The sequence below is a fragment of the Saccopteryx bilineata genome, chromosome 4 (genome assembly GCF_036850765.1).
Source record: "Saccopteryx bilineata isolate mSacBil1 chromosome 4, mSacBil1_pri_phased_curated, whole genome shotgun sequence".
NCBI classification, from domain to species: Eukaryota; Metazoa; Chordata; class Mammalia; order Chiroptera; family Emballonuridae; genus Saccopteryx; species Saccopteryx bilineata.
In genome coordinates, this window is record NC_089493.1 from 63,826,920 (window position 1) to 63,840,960 (window position 14,041).

At 37.8% G+C, this 14,041-nt stretch overlaps 1 protein-coding gene and 1 pseudogene across 1 annotated transcript in view; one reads left to right on the forward strand and one right to left on the reverse strand.

Moving 5' to 3' along the window:
• TEX9 (testis expressed 9) overlaps nucleotides 1–12,886 on the reverse strand; it is a 69,360-nt gene extending 56,474 nt beyond the window's left edge. The window contains exons 1-2 of the mRNA XM_066275078.1: nucleotides 12,842–12,886; nucleotides 12,650–12,741 (exon numbers count right to left, since the gene is read on the reverse strand). Of these exons, the coding sequence (XP_066131175.1) occupies nucleotides 12,650–12,741; nucleotides 12,842–12,868 (119 nt within the window). The 5' untranslated portion in view covers nucleotides 12,869–12,886. The remainder of the gene's footprint in view (nucleotides 1–12,649; nucleotides 12,742–12,841) is intronic.
• LOC136333898 (small ribosomal subunit protein eS4, X isoform-like) lies at nucleotides 850–7,012 on the forward strand (annotated as a pseudogene).
• Nucleotides 12,887–14,041: the final 1,155 nt, after the last annotated feature.

A 14,041-nucleotide genomic window follows, 5' to 3' on the forward strand; every position in this document is an offset into this window, starting at 1 on the left:
AACTAATTCCAAAACAAACACATTTTATTCTAAAATTAACATAACTATTTGAACATATATCTTCAATTCTCCATGATTCCTCCATTTTTATGTTAGAAATTCAAGCAATATAACTCTTGGCCTTTTTCCGACACATCAGGTGGAATGACCTATTTGGGAAGAATAAACTAGTAGGTTCAACTCAATTCCACTCTTCATCTTCTTGGGATGAATTCCAACTGGCGACAGAAATAGGGCAGGTGGGAGAGAGGCCTGCTTTGGTCTTGGGTGTTGCTGTGACATTTTTATTATATCCCCTTCTACTTTTAACCTATAGCATATATACAATTTTGTAGTATGTTTCCCCATAACAATTAGTAGGAATATGTTCACCTTTTTATAATTAGTGCCTTAAATGAGTATAAAATACCCTAATGAGTTGAAGTCAACATAACGTACAATCTATTCCTATTGTTCAAGTCCCTTTTTCACTTTTAAAGGTAACACTTTAATAAATATCTTCAAAAGCACGTAACTTTTTTTATTCTATTCATAAGATAGAATAAAAAACATTCTAGACCATCTAGGATCTTTTGAAGCTGAATAAAGAAAATATGTTGAGCAATTTTTACAACATTGTTTGTCTTTTTAGATGTGATTCAGAAGTAATACAAACCACTTATAACATCCCCCCATCCAAATAAAAAGCAGCAACCTCTCCTTCTTAAAAGTCAAATTTTTCAGAAAATACTTTTACATTTAATATTATCTAATAAAGGCTTAAAGTTCCATTTAAGACAACATTATCAAAGTTTTCAAATTTCCCTAACGAGAACCATTAGAAGTTTCTGGTCAGTAGGGTAGACCAAGATGACTCAGAAGGCCTTTCTTCTGCTCCAAACCCATGGAAATGCTGGATATAATGTAGTTAAGGAAACACTGCTAAGCTCACACTCAGACAAAAGAAATACCCTGGCACCAAAAATGAAGCAGCAACTCAAAGTGAGAGCAGTTAGCAGGATTAGAAGACAAAAGAGCCTAATAGCTAAAAAATGATGCATGTGTGGGAGTCATAAAGAGTTGCACCTGTTAAACACAAACAAAAACACTACCCACAGTCTTAGGTGAATGGAAATATATAGCTATTGGTGGAAAATAATCTCTTGTGAGTAGTGACAACATACAGAAATGTGGTCCAAGCTCATCTTATACAGATGGTATAGGGACTCTATGCCAAAACTTTAATATAAAAAGTTGGACTAGTGAAAATTCTGATAAGCTAAATAGAAAACCACCCTTAGGGACATTTACTCAACTAGAACATATAGAACTCTCTCAGAAAGTAAATCCTACTGAAGATGACTTCACAAAGATAACAACTTGCATAAAGAAGCAAGGCACCGCCTGACCAGGTGGTGGCACAGTGGATAGAGTGTCAGCCTGGGACACCGGGACCTAGGTTTGAAACCCCGAGGTCACCAGCTTGAGTGTGGGGTTGCCAGCTTCAGTGTGGGATCATAGACATGACCTCATGGTTGCTGGCTTGAGCCCCAAAGTCACTGGCTTGAATCTCATCACTGGCTTAAGCAGGGATCACTAGCTTAGCTGGAGCACCCCTGGTCAAGGCACATATGAGAAAGCAATCAATAAACAACTAAGGTGTCACAACTATGAGTTGATGCTTCTCATCTCTCTCCCTTTTCTGTCTGTCCCTGTCTCTCTCTCTAAAAAAAAAGAAAAAAAGAAGCAAGGCACCAAGAGGGAGAATCAGCAGATGCAACAAAATTTGTACCATAAGAAAGATAATAAAATAATCTAAAGTTTTTTTAAATAAGTATTTTTCATAAAAAAAGCAAGAATAGAAATCATAAGGCAAGAACCAGACATTATTACAAAAGAATACTGAATATGGAAAAGAACCAAATAGAAATGATATAAATGAGAACACAGTCATTGAAATTAACAACTCAAACTCAACAGATAAGTTGAACAACAATGAACTGAAGAGGGGATGAATTAGAAGACAGATATGAGGAAATCACCTACAAGGAGGTAGAGAGAAGAACGATAAAAATACAACAGAGAGGTTAACATCCATTAAAGACAAACTATATGACAAAAAAAAGATTTATATCTACCTAACAGAAGGTGCAGAAGGAAATCCCAGATAAAGAGGGAATGTCAATATTTGAAGAGATAATGCTGAGAATTTCCCAGAAATGAAGAAAGATCTAGATCTCAAGAAGAATTAAGAAAATAAACCCATACCTGTACACATCATGGTGAGACTGCAGAACTTCAAAGACCAAAAGAATATTCTATAAACTACCAAAGCATAATAAGAACAGATCATCTACCAGCATGATTATCTAAAATGCTGATAGTAGAAATAAATGAATAAATAAAATGCTGATAGTAGATGGCTCATCAACATCTCTAGATTCCAATAAACAACGTATCTTTAATGAATTGTGGGGGTGGAAAACTGGCCATCTAGAATTCTATGTTCAGCTAAACTGTCTTTAAAGAATAAGTGCAAAGTAAGAAAATTTTCAGAAAAGACTGGAAAATTTAAGACTAAGACTCAAATTTTACACATAATACATAGACACAACAGCGTGGTGACAGCCAGAGGAAAAGGGGATAGGGACTAGGTGGAGGTGAGCAAAGAAGGTAAAATGGGGAAGGAAAGAGGTTTTGCTTGGGGCAGAAGATGCACGATGCAGGGTGCATAGGGTGTTTTATTGCGTTGTACACTAGAAACCTGCATGGTTTTGCAAACCAATGTCATCCCAATAAATTCAATTAATAAAAAAAAAACAACTCAAATTTTTACAGAGAAGTAATGAAAGGTCTACTTTTCAGGAGAATAAAACTTAACTTAGAAAAAAAGAATCATAATGAGCCAAGAAATTAGAAAACATAATGATAAATCGAAAATAGTAGAGACTACAAAAATAACATGTCGGAGTTTTCAAAACAAAGAAGAAATGAAATATTATCTAATCTAACCTAACAGGCAGGAAAACCAAGTTAAAGCAGTCTAAGGTGTTTGCAAACTAGTAAAAGAAAAATAAAGACAATGTAAAACTCAGTCAATCCAACAGAAGTCAGGAGAACCAAAGAAAAGGCACAGTGAATATAAAACACAAAAAATACGATGGCTGCCCTGGCTGGTTGGCTCAGTGGTAGAGCATCGGCCTGGCGTGCAGAAGTCCCAGGTTCGATTTCCGGCCAGGGCATACAGGAGGAGCGCCCATTTGCTTCTCCACCCCTCCCCCTCTCCTTCCTCTCTCTCTCTCTCTCTCTTCCCCTCCCACACCGAGGCTCCATTGGAGCAAAGATGGCCCGGGCGCTGGGGATGGCTCCTTGGCCTCTGCCCCAGGTGCTGGAGTGGCTCTGGTCGCAGCAGAGCGATGCCCCGGAGGGGCAGAGCATCGCCCCCTGGTGGGCAGAGCGTTGCCTCCTGGTGGGCGTGCTGGGTGGATCTTGGTCGGGCACATGCGGGAGACTGACTGTCTCTCCCCGTTTCCAGCTTCAGAAAAATACAAAACAACAACAACAACAAAAAAAAACGATGGCCAAAATAATTTCAAATTAACAAACAAAATAATAATAATAAAAAGTAAATTAACTTTTTAGAAGGCAAAAATTATCAGACATGATATAAAAGGAATACTCTTAATGCTAAATGACATAAAAAGCTTGAACATAAAAACATGAAAAAGAAAACAAAACAAATACTACGTAATAATGAAAGGAATAATTCATCTAAAGAATTTAAATAAATCTAACACTATATCCCCCAAGACAAAAATGAGCACAATTATAGGAATTATTTTTCAATTACAGTTATAGTTGATTTTAGTGAATTTCTAACAGAAACCAATACAGCTAGTAGAAAAAAATGGTGATGAACTGTCAGCTTGATCTAACAGACAGTCAACAAATAAATATACTTAAAAAATTTTTTTTTTGTCAAACCCTGGCTGGATACTCAATGGGCTGGAGCATTGTCCCAGCACAGAAATTGCCAGTTCCATTCCCCAGTCAGGGCACATACAGGAACAGTTTGATGTTCCTGTCTCTCTCTCTCTCTCTCTTCTCTCAGCCTCTCAACAACAACAACAAAAAAAAATTAATTGCTGAATGTATTGGCATAACATTGGTTAACTACATAGGTTTCAGGTGTACAATTCTATAATACACTATCTATGTAATGTATTGTGCACTCATCACTCAAGTCAAGTCTCCTTCCATGGCCATTTACCCCCCTTTGCCCTCTTCTACCTCCCCCAAATATACTTTCTATCAAAGAATACTTCTAAAAAGTGAACATATATTTGAACACAATTAAGTTCCAAAACATTTTTGAAAATCAATGTTATATACACTCTTTGACAACAGTGCAAATAAATTTTAAAGTAACAAAAATAAAAAAACAAACATGTTTAGAAACAAAACACTTTTTAAATAATAAGAAAATCAGAAAATATTTTAAACTGTTAAGTTACCACAAAAGACATACATATCAAAACAGGTCCTGCAATACAGACAGGCTATAGTCAGAGATAAATTTATTTATAGAAATTAAATGTATTTATTAAAAAATTAGAAAAACAAAGCCAAAAAAGAAAAAATAAATCCACCTCAATTAGAAGAGATAGAAATAATAAAGACCAATGAAATTTTAAAAAGCCTAGATTAGCAATAAAACCAAAAGCTAACTCTCTGAAAAGATCAATAAAATATACAAATAATATTGGAAAGTCCCCAAAAGGTATGTATTGGGTTACAGACACAGTTAAGATTTAAAACATGAGATAATTAGAATAAATTTATTCTAATATGTTTTAAAACACATTAAATGGACACTTTTTTAGAAAACTATCAACCAAAATTTATTCTAGAAGCAACTGTTATTAAAGAAATTAAATTGATAGGCAAAAAAGCCCATAGCAGACTGTTTCACAATTTTAATCAAAGAGCAAATGATCCATGATAACCAAAAGCTGCCAAGAACAGAATAAATTAAGGGAAACAGCATCCTCAAGCCTGATAAGAGAAATCCACCAAAACTCTATAGCAAACCTCAAACACAGTGGTGTTATTAAAAGTAGGTTCCTGCCGGCCTGAGGTGGTGCAGGGATATAGCGTTGACCTGGAACACTGAACCCCGGACTTGCCCCGTCAAGGCACATACAACAAGCAATCAACGAACAACTAAAGTGAGCATCTATGAATTGATACTTCTTGTTGTTTCTTCCCTTTGTCTCTCCTCTCTGTAAAATCAATAAAATCTTTTTTAAAAAATGAGTTCCTTAAAAATCATAACCAAGATAAAAATGTTCGTGACCACTTTTTCTATTCCACATTGAACTAGAGGGTCTAACTAGATACCTTGACAACATTATACGGAGTGAAATAAGTAAATCAGAAAAAAAATAAAAACTAAGATGAATCCATACATAGAAGGGACATAAAAATGAGACTCAGAGACATGAACAAGAATGTGATGGCAACAGGGGTGAGAGGTTGGGAGAGGGGGTGAAGAAGGGGGAGGGGAGGGGCACAAAGAAAACCAGATAGAAGATGACAGAAGACAATTTAACTTTGGGGGAGGGGTATACAGCACAATCAAATGTCAAAATAATCTAGAGATATTTTCCCTCAACATATGTACCCTGATTTATCAATGTCACTGCATTAAATTTAATAAAAAAATAAAAAATAAAAAAAATTTAAAAAAAAAGAAGAAAAAAAAAGATGCATGAGAAAGTATAAAGGAACAAAACAATCATAATTTGCATATGATACTATGTTTATCAAAAATCCAAAGGACTCTAGAGAATGAAGAGAAGTTAAACCAAAAGGTTGCTGGAGACTCAGATATGGTGCCCACCCGCCAACTCTGTGAAGGAAGGGCTCAAAACAGAAACAATGGCCTCTGCCAGCACTTCTGTCTGGGACAAAGCACTCCTCCAGCTCTCACTCTAATGCCAGACACTTCAGTTTCTCCCCATATGTCCCTGGTGCCTTTCGAGTTGCTGCCCCAGTACTGGAACTCAGAGGGAGTGTGTCTGACTCTTTCAGTCCCAAGAAGCATTCAAAGTGTGTAGCAACCCTGAAGCACTGAATACTGAATAATCTAACTAATGTGTTTGCTCCTTGTCCATCTACTGATCCCCAGAAGCTGAGAGAATATCTCCCTATTATTTTTTTCCTAAGGCACAGACTTTATGCCCAGACAGATGAAGTAAAAGAGATATGCATGCAGGTGTTCATTTAGATTGATATCAAGGTCTGAACTAATACAATCTACTTTGTTGGTTTTATGGATATCATCAGTACTGACAAGACCTGAAAGAATTTCTATCTGATCTATTATACAAAGGGTTGCTTTGCTGTTAAGTGCATTATGCCTGAGAAAGCCACATACAAGTTGCACAGAGTGAGAAAGATCTTTGTGGGCACAAAAAGAATGCCTCATCTGGTTACACATGATGCTCACACCATTTGCTACCCTGATTTCCTCATCAAGGTTAATGACACAATTCAGATTGATTTGGAAGCTGTGTATGTTGGTGGCCAGAGGTGCTAACCTGGGAAGAATTGGTGTGATCATCAACAGAAAGAGACATCTGATTCTATTTTTTTTTCCAAATTATAAGAGAAAGTTTATTTAGAAAGTTACAGAGGTAGTAGAATAAGCCACTTAGGAAACAAGTTAGAGGCAGAAGAAGGACCTTTGGAGTTTAGGAGAAATGCAAAGGTAACACACCTGGGGGCAAGGGAGAGGGGAAAGGGAAAGGCACAGGCAAGTTCCCCATAAGGAAAGCATGTCCTGATTCTTTTAATGTGGTTCATGTGAAAGATATCAAAGGCAACAGCTTTGTCATCCAGCTCGCCAACATCTTTATTATTGGCAAAGACAATTTATCTTTGTCATGGAAAAAGGTATCTTCCTCACTCTGCTAAAGACAGAAACAAGAGACTGGCAGCTAAAAAGAGTAGTGGAAAAAATAATCTATAGATGACATAAATAAAAGTTCTTTTAACTTGATTAAAGATAATATGGCATGAAAATAAAATACTAAAATTAAAATATCTACCGACCACAGAATACACATCCTTCTCAAGCTCACATGGAACACTAAGTCAGACCACATAATGGTACATAAAATACACCTTACAAATTTAAAAGAGTAGAAATCATATAAAGTATGTTCACATGCCATAATTAAATTTAATTAGAAATTAAAAACAGAAAAGTAGCTAAAAAAATCACTAAATACTTGAAGATTAAACAAAAAGTATACTTATAAAGTAACACATGGGTCAAAGGAGAGAAAGATAAAGGAAATCTAAAAATATTTTTAACTAAATAAAAATACAATTTTTCAAAATCTGTGGGAGGCAGCAAAAGCAAAGCTTAGAGGAAAATTTATAACATTCAGTGCATATATTAGAAAATAAGAAAGATCTAAAATCAATAATCTAAGCTTCCATGGTAGGAAACCAGAAAATGAATAATTTAAGCCTAAAGGAAGTAGAAGAAAAGAAGTAATAAAAAGTAGAGCAGAAATCAATGAAATTTAAAACAGAAAACAATAGAGAAAAATCAATGAAACAAAACGCTAAATCTTTGAAGAGTTCAATAAAATTCATAAAACTCTAGCTAGGCTAACAAAGAAAAAAGAAGACACAAAATACTAGTATTACAAATTAAAGAAAAACTACTACTACTGATCCCATGGACTATAGCAGTGGTCCCAACCCTAGGGCCGCGCACCGGTACCGGTCCATGGGCCATTTGGTATCGGTCCACAGAAAAAGAATAAATAACTTACATTATTTCTGTTTTATTTATATTTAAGTCTGAATGATGTTTTATTTTTAAAAATGACCAGATTCCCTCTGTTACATCCGTCTAAGACTCACTCTTGACGCTTGTCTCAGTCACGTGATACATTTATCCGTCCCACCCTAAAGGCCCGTCCATAAAAATATTTTCTGACATTAAACCTGTCCGTGGCCCAAAAAAGTTTGGGGACCACTGGACTATAGGATAATGAAGGAACACTACAATCAACTTCATGCCCACAAATGCCGTAACTTAGATGAAATGGGTCAATTCCTTGAAAGATACAAACTATCAAACTCACACATGAAGAAATAGATAATATGAAGAGGCCTATATCTATTAAAATAAATAATTCAATAAAGCTTCCAAAGCAGAAAACATGAGGTACAGATGCTTTAACTGGTGAACTGTATCAAATATTTAAGGAGGAAATGATACCTGTACTTTACAACCTCTTCTAGAAGCAGAGGGAACATTTCTGAACTCATTCTAAAAGGCCAGAATAAAGGTAATACCGAAACCAGGCACAGACATTACAAGAAAGGAAAACTACAGATCAGTACCTCTCATGAACACGGATGCAAAGATCTCAACAAATATTAGTAGGTAAAATTCAACAATGCATAAAAAGAATTATATATCACAACCTAGCAGGATTTATTCCAGGTATGCAAGGCTGGTTCCACATTAAAAATCAATTTAATGTAATCACCACATTAACAAACTAAAGGAAAAAAAAATAATCATGTAAATTGATGCAGAAAAAGCATTTGATGAAATCTAATAGTCATTCATGATTTAAAGTAAATAAAGAACTCCGAGAGAGAGGACTCGAAGAAGCTTTTGCCTGGTTTTCTCCAGACTTCCCTCCATGTACCTTTCCCCATTGCTGATTTTGCTTTGTATTCTCTCACTGTAATAAATCATAGCCATGACACAACTAAAAAAAAAAAAAAAAGTTAAGCAGAGCTGATGATCTATATCTATATATAAACATAGGTGTTAGGATCAACATACCAAAATCAATGTTCCTACAAATCTAACCAATTAGAAAATGTAGTAAGAAACAAAGCCATTCATTATAGCATCAAAAACTATAAGGAACATTGAAAAAAAATTATATATGCAAGACTTTAATGTAATAATACAATAAAATATTATTAAAGGACATCAAAACACCCATGTATAAATGGAGGTATATCATATTTATAAAAGGTAAGACTTGAGTAGCATAAAGATGTCACCTATCTGCAAATAAATCTATAAATACAATATAACTGGCACTTATAGGCAGGGGGTTGGGCAGGTGGGGTGTGGTATGGAGGCTTTCCCTATTAGTTACCAGGACCAATGAAAATCATGTTACGTAATCTTATTGTTTAGCTCACAGGTTTATGATAAACAAGAAGCTTGGAAAAACCAACTGACTTTAATGATCAGCATGTTCTTTAGTCTATCATCTCAGATAGTGATTATTTCTGGATTGAAATCCCTGGGAAGTCCTGTTCTCAGCTGATTGAAAAGTCTTCACATTATGCTTTAACACAGGGGTCCCCAAATTACGGCCTGCAGGGCCACATGCAGCCCCGAGGCCATTTATTCGGCCCCCCGCCGCACTTCCGGAAGGGGCACCTCTTTCGTTGATGGTCAGTGAGAGGAGCATAGTTCCTATTGAAATACTGGTCAGTTTGTTGATTTAAATTTACTTGTTCTTTATTTTAAATATTGTATTTGTTCCCGTTTTGTTTTTTTACTTTAAAATAAGATATGTGCAGTGTGCATAAGGATTTGTTCATAGTTTTTTTTATAGTCCGGCCCTCCAACAGTCTGAGGGACAGTGAACTGGCCCCCTGTGTAAAGTTTGGGGACCCCTGCTTTAACACCAAGAACATGTGGCAAAATACTGTACTATGAACTCATATTCCTTCCTGTAAGAATGGCCAAAGAGGCCCTGCTCAGGGGCTCAGTGGATAGAGCGTCAGCCCAGTGTCTGCATGTCCTGGGTTGGATTCCTGATCAAGGCACACAGGAGAAGTGACCATCTGCTTCTCACTCCCTCTCTCTCCCCCTCTCCTCTTCTTCCCATTCCACAGCCAGTGGCTCAACTGGTTCCAGCATTGACCCCAGATGAGGTGCCAGGTAGATCCCAGTCAGGGTGCATGTGGGAATCAGCCTCACTATTTCCCCTCCTCTCACATAAAACAAAACAAAACAAAAAAGAATGGCCAAAGACAAGTACCATATGATTTAACTTATATGTAAAATTAAAAAACAAACAAAAAACTAATAAACAAAACAAAAACACATAGATGCAAAGACCAGAATGGCAGGTACCAGAGTAGCAGGGCTTCTGGGAGGGAGTAATTATATAGTATATACAAATATTATAATTTTGGCCACTTGAAAATATATAAAATGTTGTATGTAAATTTAACCACAATGAAAAAAAAGAATGACCATACATTTTACTTCCCTTCATGGTGGAGAAATGACCAACAAGGTTTAGTCAGAGCTTGGGAACTACTCCATTGAAATAAATGCCTCATATTTGCTCCCTGCAGACTACAGGTAACAGAATGACTAACACCTAGGCACCTTTACCACAGAACAACTTTTGCAAAAATAGAACAGCTGATGTGGTCCTTTAAGCAGGACCATACTACTAATGACAGCCAGAGCCAGGTGCAAAATATCCTCTTAAACAAATGAGACTGACCAGGCAGTGGCGCAGTGGATAGAGCGTCTGCCTGGGACACTGAGGGCCAAGTTCAAAACTCCGAGGTCACCGGCTTGAGCACAGAATCACTGGCTTGCGTGCGGGATCACAGACATGACCCCATGGTTGCTGGCTTGAGCAAAGGATCACTGGCTGGGCTGGAGCCCCCTCAACCAAGCCCCATATGAGAAAGCAATCAATGAACAACTAAGGTGCTGCAACTATGAATCGATGCTTCTCATCTCCCTCCCTTCCTGTCTGTCCCTGTCTCTCTCTGTCTCAAAAATAGACAAACAAACAAATCAGCCTAATCAACATAAGGTATTTAGTGCTATCTGGTGTATGCTGATGAAAATAATTGTTTTGGGTTGGGCATAGGACAGTCATTCAGAATTGTATATTGGACAACAGATCCGTTGCTTAAGTACATTCTTAAACTGGAATAATAGATCCATTTCATCAAATAAAGAGGAATGATCATGTGCCTACATGCTACATCAAGTTGGCATGTGTCTCATTCATCTAAAGAAAGTACATGTGAGTTTTAACTTTTAAAATACTTTTATTTCGCCTGACCTGTGGTGGCGCAGTGGATAAAGCGTCAACCTAGAAACACTGAGGTTGCCGGTTCAAAACCCTGGGCTTGCCTGGTCAAGGCACATATGGGAGTTGATGCTTCCTGCTCCTCCCCCTTCTCTCTCTCTCTCTCTCTCTCTCTCAATCTCTCTCTCTCTCTCTATCTATCTCCCCCCTCCTCTCTAAAATGAATAAATAAATAAAAATTTAAAAAAAAAATACTTTTATTTCAAGTACAAATTACATGGTATCTCTGTTTAACTGTTACAATTGCCAAAATGTGTTCCCAATTTTATATTAAATTAGTTACTTTAAAAAGAAAGTGAACTGTTAAAACATAATTTTTTATAAGGGTATGTACAATGGTAAATAAAAGACGTGGTCTTGGACCTTGTGAAACCCATCACTGGAGGAAAAAGAAAGTAAATTAACATTAGTTTGTGGTGACGTTATGTTAAATGCAAAGACAAATTAATAAAACAATGAAAAAAGAGTAACAGAGGAGACTACTTAGCATAGTCAAGGAAGGCCACTGTGAGCATTACAGGTAGAAGGCATATATGACAGCACTCAAAGAAAGAGAAGGAAAAAGCCTGAGGAACTAAAAGGCCAGTTAGACTGGAGAGTGGTAGGCAAAAAGGAGAGAGAGCAGAAGATGAAACAAGAGGCAGGAGCCAGATCTCACAGAGCTTTTGAAGTGCAATATAAAAGCACTGCAAAGTTTTATGCAAAGGAATGACATGAAAAAATTAAAAGATTCCTTGGCATCTGTGTGAAAACTGGGGGAGTAAGAGTGAAATCGTCCAACAACAAGAGCACGTGTTGTCAGGAGTCTGTAATTACACTGTGCAGATAAGGAAAGGAAATCCTTCTCTCAACTCCATCAAATGTGGACAAGAATTCTAATTCCAAATGCCCAGGGAATTAGGCTTTCAATTTAGAAACCAAGTCTAGCCCTGGCCAGTTAGTATAGTGAGTTGGAGCGACTTCCCGAAAGACCAAAGTTCTGAACCCGGGTCAGGAAGCCACCAATGAATGCACAACTAAGTGGAACAGCAAATAAATTCTTCTGTGTGTGTCTCCCTAAGGTCAACCAATAAATAATTTAAGTAAGAAAGAAGGAAGGAAGGGAGGGAGGGAGAGAGAAAGAAAAAAGAGAAAGAAAAAGAAAGAAAGAAAGACTAAAAGAAAATTACATACGTAAACTCTCGGAGTTGGGAATTAAATTGAATTCCTTAAACTAGAAACTGAGATTTCCGTGGCAATTCCTATCCAAACCACGTCTAGCAATCTCATCTGATTAACGAAGATGTTTGGGTTAAATTTTCGCCCACTTCAAACACTTTCTAGGATGCTGGAAAGCTCAAGTTGAAAAGACGAAGAAGGGCAAGCAAACGGGATGATGGAAGAGAAGGCTGGGCAGTGAGTATGCCCAAAGAACCAGTCACCAGTAAAAGTACTTGTTTCAGTTAGGTGAAAGAAAGAAGGAAAAACTGAACTGCCAAATTTCTTACTTATATTCCTCCTCCTTGGCGAGCAAGTCCCGTCCAGGTGTAGCAGGTTGCTGAATGCGTGGCGGGAGAGGAGACCGTAAAACGGTCCTTGTCTGTAAAAGAGACGGAAACTTTCAGATGCAAGTTAAAAGAGATCGCCACTTAACCCGTCGAGGACCTATTAGCTACACGGGAGTCTGCGATTGAACTGACCCTGGAGCCAAAACTTCGCCCCGCCATCTTTCACGATCACGACGCCGTTACCAGGGCAACGACGTAACTTCCCGCGATACTCTAGCATCCTTAAGCCCCGGGTGCCGACTGGATTCACAACCGCGTTCCTAACGGTGGGCAGCGCGAGGCTGGGCGGGGCCTGTGGGCGGGGGGAAGCGTGGGCGGGGCCTGAGGGCGGGGGAAGTGTGGGGCGGGGCCTGAAGGTGGGGGAAAGGGCGTGGACGCGGGTCCGGGTCTCTGTGCCCCTCAGCGTATAAACCGTAACAGAACGTTGCGCTGCTGCGGAACCTGAGGGGCCCATGTGCTGCGTTGACTTACAGATTCTTAAGTTGTCATGAAGAGGTTTCAACCAAAATAGGCAGGGTCCATTTCGAGTTCTCGGTGGGAAGCAAGATAGTAAAGCCCCCACTCTGTTATACTTTTCCAAAGTCAGTGGCCAATGCGACTTCCCCGTTTTGTTTAAATAAACTCTTAAGTAGAATTCTTAGTTTTTCTCACAATTATTTATAGCATGCGCCAGGCTGAGACTCTCAAGTCAGTAGGCCTAAGTTTGTGTCCTGGTGATGCCCCTTACTAGTCATGTAGTCTTGGACAAAAGCACTCTGTATCTCCAGTACTTCATCTATAAAACGGGAGTAAGAATTAAGCCCATCTCACAGTTAATATGGCACGTAAATGAATTAATTGTGCTTAGGATTGTTCCTGGAATGCAGGAAACAGTCAAACATTCCAATTATAGGAAATAAATTCCATAGTCCGGAGTAAACCTTCACATTAAGGGTCAACTAATCTTCAGTGAGGGTGTTTAAACCCATTCAGTGGGGGTAAGAATAGTTTTTTCAACAAATGGGACTGAAATAATTGAACGTCCACATGTAAAAGAATGGAGTGAGACCCTATCTCACACCATTTACAAAAATTAACTCAAAGTGGAACAAAGCCCCCACCTGAAGATTCTATTGAAATATGAGCACATGTTATATAAAATGTCCAGAATAGGCAACTCGATAGAGACAAGGTAGGTTGTTGGTTGCCTATCCCTGGCAGATAATGGAAGGTTGGCTAAGTGGTTGCAAGAAGGGTTATTTGGGGGGAGAAGGGGTAATGAAAATGTTCTAAAATTAATTATGATGATGGTTATACAACTCTGTGATTACACTAAAAGCCAATGAATAGTAC